Genomic DNA, 6772 nt, shown 5'->3' on the forward strand with positions numbered 1-6772 from the left:
TAGCTGTGTTGGAGCACGTACCTTGACAATTAGCATCATTTACATGAGTCTTAGCCTCTCTCAGATTTAGTAGAATATTTCTGAAGAATTTTTTTTAAAGGCGTATGCTAGTTGGTTTTTGAAAAATATTTCCACTAGATTATGATGCTATCTCTCTGTAAAGTGGGGTATGAGGTCATTTTTGGAGTATAAGTTTTTTTAAAAGAAAAAAAAGTTTAAAAAAGGCATCTTCTTTCCAGTTAAAATAGTTATTTATTCATCTTTATGAGCTTACGATACATACATCTCTCTCTGTACATGTGCAGGCTGTGTACGTATACATATGCGCACACGTGTACAACATATATATTTTTTTTTGAATCATGGCAGGTGATCTTTAGAGGCGGGACTGAGTATGGATCATTTGAACGAGGCAACTCAGGGGAAAGAACATTCAGAAATGTCTAACAATGTAAGCGATCCGAAGGGTCCACCAGCCAAAATTGCGCGCTTGGAACAGAATGGGAGCCCATTAGGAAGAGGAAGACTTGGAAGTACAGGAACTAAAATGCAAGGAGTGCCTTTAAAACACTCTGGACACCTGATGAAAACTAATATTAGAAAAGGTAACACTTTTGATAATTCTGCATTAGAGAAATACGATTTATAATATTTGGGGGGGAAAGCATACTTTTGCAGACTCTACTTCATTTATATTTCAGGTTTAAGTCTCCATTCTAAAATACTATATATTCCCAACTCTGATATAAATCACATTTGGGATATGTAAGCTTCATGCTTGGGTGGAGCATCTTGCTTTACAGGGTGGAGTCTGATTTTTGTTAAGGTAAAGGCTAGCTGCCCTGATTAAAGCAAATTCCTTCGTGGAAGTAGAAGTAATATAATGCATTAATTCTTTGAGTTAGTGTTGGGCTAAGAAACGCGAAAATATGTAAGAGTGAATACTGTACTCCCAGAAGAAATTCTCACCTTTCCTCTTAATGATGGTCCAAGCTTGGAAGGGCAGCACTATTTCCGTAACAGTTGCAAGTTGGCTTAAAGGAGAGAGTGTAAATCTTTAGGTATCACATTGGAAAAGTCATTTATGATGTCAATCTTCGCAGTTTATTTTCTTAAGTACAATTCATTATTGAACAATGAACAACTTGGGTGTCATATTTTTCAGTGGCTGGTTTGCTGTAATTAGACATTTACACAAGGAAAAGACACATTTAGAATCATTGATGTTTGTATATGAATGGCTTTTGTTTGCATTGAAAATACTTTTAATGGACAATAATCTATGAATTCTGCTTATCAAAATCTGCAAGTCTTTTTGACCATGTCCTACAGGCTTGCTAATTTAAATCAAAATATGCTGCATTTAATTTGGCATTTGTTTTAAACCAGCCCCTACTTTTCTCAGTGTAACTATCGGTGTATGTTAATATTCCAGATTTTTCTTGCATTTGCTAAACAAAGTGCAAAATGCAACCAAGACTATTAAACGCACAAAGTTAGAAGGCAGAGGAATTTCATTGTGTCTGATGCATAACATTTATCGTACAATCATTTATTTTTTCCTCGGTTTGGTGAAAACAAAGAATATATTGATCCTGAAATGAACAGACACAGCAGTCCGTATTGTTAGATCTTTATCTATTAAAAATGGAAAAACAGCACTTCAGCAAATTCTTTGGCCTCTGCTCATGATTACCCTATTTATTGATTGTTTGCCAAGAATGTATGCATCTTAAGAAAGCCAGGGTAAGAGCATTAAAAATATAATTTATTACGGCTTTTCAAGCAGAGTGCATTAATATTGTACAGTGAAGCAGTGGGGCTATATAAAAAGGACTTTCTGACGCCTGCGAACGTATAAGTTCCATAAATTCCTAAATAGGAGATTTCAGCTGTCTCTGGTATTATGTGATATTTGCACAGCAAACTTTAATGCCAGGACAGTTTTAGACAAGGATTCTACAGACTTCCCTGCTCCTTATGGCAGACATGCTGTTTACACAGACTCATAAACCTTCAGCAAAAGCTCTAACACTGCCTTCAGGTTTAAATCATTCTGTATTTTTAGCAATGAGCACTGACCAATGCTCTCCCCTTTAATACTAGAAGGTTATGAAGTTGCTGCACTTGGAGGTCTTGCCAAGTACTCGCAGGAGTGATCAGCCAGCTGAGATTGTGCTCTCCTGTATAACATTTTTCACATTAACAGAAGGACACCAGTGACAGTTTGCTAAAAGATTTAGTGGCTTGATTTGTAGTCAGATGATACCTGTGTCTCACTACCAGGATCCACCTCTGATAATCTACGCTGTACAGCAAAATTTGGCCAGCAGGCTCTGCCGTGTTGTTTAAAGTACCACGTTTTTCCAGAACGCTGCAGCTCACGAGAAAGTGTACCTGGCAAAAAGTGCGCTGATAGGCAGCAAAGCACCTGCACATTGCTAGTTTTATGTCTGATCATAGCTTAATTTGTAGGAGCCGATAAGAGGGAAAAAACCAAATACGCTTTAGATGTTTTCCAGTGTATCTGCACTGTTTGTTAAAGTGAAGCTTTGTTTACATTTTATCTTCAGGAATTAACACTGAAACTGCTTAAGAATTTTGAGCCCTTGCTCTGAGTCAGACAGTAGTAGGTCAAACATCAATTGTGAGAGCCTGGAAGGAAAAAAAAGCCCTGCCACCTTTTTGCAGATGAAGCATGTGTGTGTTTTAGAAAACTCTCCACAGCTTAATTAAAACCAATGAAGAGATCGCCAATTTGCATGTACTGCTTTTGCTTTGGTCTTCTCTCCTTTCCTGACCAGTCTCGCTTAGATTTAAAAGAACCAAGACAAAAAAAAAAATCTCCTTCCTGCACTACATAAATATTGGCAAGCTTTTAGTCTTGTCTTTCATGCTGAGCCTATTGGGCAAACTGGAGTGAGTTTGTGAGCTTTTCCAAGCGAGCCTTAAGGGGTTTGTTTGCCAGAGATTGACTCTCTGGTGGACAGATGTAGTTTAAATATACGTGCTTAAGAGGTATCTTTTTTATCGTGATTTCTTGCTATATGTTAGAGCACAAATCAACAGACGCGGTTTTAAAGCGTTTATCTATTGTGAAGAGGAAATCTTCTTTTTAACTACAGCACGTCTGGTGCACCTTAGCAGGTTAGGAGGTCTCCGTAAGTCTAGAGGGCAGTGGTTATAGAGGCATTAACATTGTAGGACTAATTGGAGTTCCTGGGTGCCCTGTTAAAATAACCCTTGTCATCATTTATGCTAAAGATGATACCCCTCTGGCAGGCTGCCATAAGACAGTTCTGTGCATCTGCTTTTAACCCTTTTGCTTTCTGTCATTAAGAGATTCTAACCTGCGCTGCTGGAGACAGTGGGACAGGACCTGGGTCTAAAACCACAGGTCTGAGGTCATCGTGTCACCCATGTCCAGCTGGGAGTGATTTTCACAAAGTCTAGAAATCCAATTGCCGGGACAGACTTTGTCCCTAAAACAGCTTGGGCCATTTGTTACTTCTCTGTCTGTTGTCAAAAAAAAAAAAAAAAAAGGCAAAACGAAAGGGAAAAAGGTTGTTTGCTTAATATTCTGTGCAGCATAGGGAAGGGTTTGTCGTATGATGCTACAAAACTGGAAATCAGTAATTACTTTCAGACATACCAAAATAGCAATGAAAACCAGAAATGTGAAATGCAAAGTGCAGGAGGCAACAAAAAAAAAACAAACAAAAACCAACCAACCAAACAAAAAGTCTGAACTGCAGGTACACTTCTTAAACCGGCATTGAAATAATGATTTGTTTCTTAAAGATGTGAGAGAAAGTAGTGCTCAAGTGCACTCAATGAATGAAGCACAAATTAGTGTTAACTTTTGCCTTCTTTCCTTGTGTACTCTTTTCAGAGTGAATGTATAACACGCAAGGTGATTTGTTGTTGATGTTGAAAGCAATTAAATATTTTTGGCAGGACTAAGAAAGTTTTAATGTTAACGAACAAAATTATGTAGCTGGTACTAAAATGGCTCACAGTGAAGACATCTGCAGTCTGTATTTAGGTTCTCATGCTGCCTGCTACTCACAACAAATCAGGCAGGACAGAGAGAATCAACTTCTCTTCAGTCAACCTTGTTGTTTCTATAGAAGGTAATTCTTTAATCTGTATCTGATCAAGCGAGGTAAATTTGCATTTCTGCTTTTCAGAGAGATGTATGTTTTGTAGAACTTTCTCTTTTTTGGGGGAGGGTGAGGGGAAAGGACTCAGGGAATATGTTTATCAAATACTTGTTATGATTCTTGATGCCTCATCTGCCTGTTCGTACAGGTTTTATTTACATAATGCTGTATAGACCCACCTACTCTACTATAACTCAAGTTTAATATGTTAAATTTATTTTTTTTTAATAGGAAGTATGCTTCCAGTTTTCTGTGTAGTGGAACATTATGAAAATGCCATTGAGTATGATTCTAAGGAGGAGCATGCAGAATTTGTGTTGGTGAGGAAGGATATGCTTTTCAACCAACTGATTGAAATGGCATTGCTATCACTTGGATATTCTCACAGCTCTGCTGCCCAAGCAAAAGGTAAATAAGATTATGAAATTTTACGATGAATTGTGTTTGTTTGTGGGGTCTTGGGAGAGGGGCAGGATTTCTTTCAGGAATGCGATGCAGGTTTTACTTCTTAAACTTCTTGCAGATGCTGTCTCTGTGGTTTTTTTTTTTCCTTCCCTTAATTTATTTTTGTTTAGTTAACACATGTTTTGTTCATGGGGAATGTGGAGGTAGATGCTTTTTGTTTTGTTTAAAGGAAAAAAAAGACTTCAACTGAATCATTAGTATGCTTATTGACCTTAATAATCTGCTCCACTGAGGATCCACAAGGAAGTGTAAAGCATATTTGAGCAGATGGACTGTTGAGAGTCAACTTGCATTTATGACTGAATATCCAGCTCTGTTTCTTTTATTTTGTTCCTGATGGTTTTATAGACTGCAAAGTGTTGGGGGTTTTTTTGGTGGTTTGTTTTATTGTTGTTGTTGTTTTCGGGGGTTTTTGTTTCTTTTTTTGTTTGTTTGTTTTGTGTTTTTTTTTTTCTCTCAGTCCCTGCATTACAAAATCTTTTCTAATTTATTAAGAGGAATGCTAGCTATTATATCATGTCCTATTGAATTAATGGAAACTTTGGAAAATGCACTTCTAGACATATTAAAAGATCTCTACTGTAATGCATAAAATTCATATAATATAATGCATATATAATTTCATAATATAGATAAAGCATATTCTTGAAGGTGTACAGGTGAAGTGTTTGGGTTTTTCTGAGGGCATAGGGAGGGTGTTCTTTGTTTTGCCAGATTTAAGAGGCTAGAAACAAAGCTAGTGATCTTGTTAAAAACAGGTGTTTCTTTTACCCCTAGGAATTAACAGGTAAATTACTTATTTTTTTGTTGTTTTTTCCTACCTTTCTTGCCTACTTCTGACCCCCCACCTCCCCTAAAAAAAACCAAAATTCCCGCAGGGCTTATCCAGGTTGGGAAGTGGAATCCAGTTCCACTTTCCTATGTGACAGATGCTCCTGATGCTACAGTAGCAGACATGCTGCAGGACGTGTATCATGTGGTCACACTGAAAATCCAGTTACACAGGTAAGTTGCATACCAGTTCAGGGACATGAACTGTTACTTGTCTGCTGTTACTGTTAATATTGCTTGTGTTTAATTCCCACTGTGCTGTGTGCTCAAAGTACAAAGCTTATCTAAATTCTTTTTTAGTTACTCTAATTCTTCTTTAACTTACAGTATACTGTTGCAGAAAACTTTTATAGCTCTGATACATAGGTTTTCTTTGAATATCTCATTAAAACTATATTGCATTTTAGTCAATTAAATGATGCATTACAAGAAGGCATTTTACATAAAGTTTACTTAAGAGAAAAATATTTTTGCATATCATGAACAGTACCATCTGTGTGCATTTGGTAAAAGAATGACTTGCTCACTCCTATTGTTGCTGTCTAGGTTCTTAAATTTCATGGTAAGAAAAAAGAAAAAAACCGGTTAATATATTAATGCTTTTCATGATCAGTCGTGAGAAAGCATTACACCTTAAATTGTTTTACCAAGCGCATCAGAGCAGGAAGGTAGAAGTAACATGAAAAAATAGTCGCCACATGCAGCTGATGTATAATTCATGCATCAATACAGCAGATGTGTTGTATAAAGTAATTAACTAATCGGAACAATCAGGAGACCGAGAGCAATCTCCAGATGCATCTGCTTGATGCGCAAAATGAAATCTGTCTGTCTTAAAGGAATGTTCTGCAGCAGGATGCAATCTTGTAATAATCCCTTTTCTAATCTGTGTTTCAAATAGTTGCCCTAAACTAGAAGACTTGCCTGCTGAACAATGGTCTCACACAACAGTAAGAAATGCTCTGAAGGACTTACTGAAGGATATGAACCAGAGTTCATTGGCCAAGGAATGTCCCCTTTCACAGGTACTTAGCATAACATGTAATAAATAATAAAGCACTATAGACAATGCTGATGTGAGATTTGAGATTTCTGCAGACTGTAGCAAGTAGTACCCGTGGAGTGAATCTGCCAAAAATGCAAATTCATTTGACCACTTCATGATCTTTATAAATATGCCTGATTCATTTTGAACATAGTCTTACAACATTTCCCATGGAGAATTGTGAAAGGTTGTTTACACCACACTAAAATTGTCTCGTAGCAAACTGGATTTTAACTGGTTTTTGTCTTCAGTCTTTGAACTGCTTTGA

The 6772-nt window shown here is 37.0% G+C and overlaps 1 protein-coding gene across 1 annotated transcript; it reads left to right on the forward strand.

Moving 5' to 3' along the window:
* Window positions 1–366: 366 nt before the first annotated feature.
* Window positions 367–6484, forward strand: LOC104542294 (DNA-binding protein SATB1; the record flags this gene model as incomplete). The annotated part of the gene is made up of 4 exons (XM_010186548.1): window positions 367–605; window positions 4395–4571; window positions 5507–5633; window positions 6361–6484. Coding segments are annotated over exons 1-4 (639 nt in total), but the record flags the coding sequence as incomplete, so codon positions are not given.
* Window positions 6485–6772: the final 288 nt, after the last annotated feature.

The sequence above is a fragment of the Mesitornis unicolor genome, unplaced genomic scaffold (assembly GCF_000695765.1).
Source record: "Mesitornis unicolor isolate BGI_N332 unplaced genomic scaffold, ASM69576v1 scaffold32136, whole genome shotgun sequence".
NCBI lineage: Eukaryota > Metazoa > Chordata > Aves > Mesitornithiformes > Mesitornithidae > Mesitornis > Mesitornis unicolor.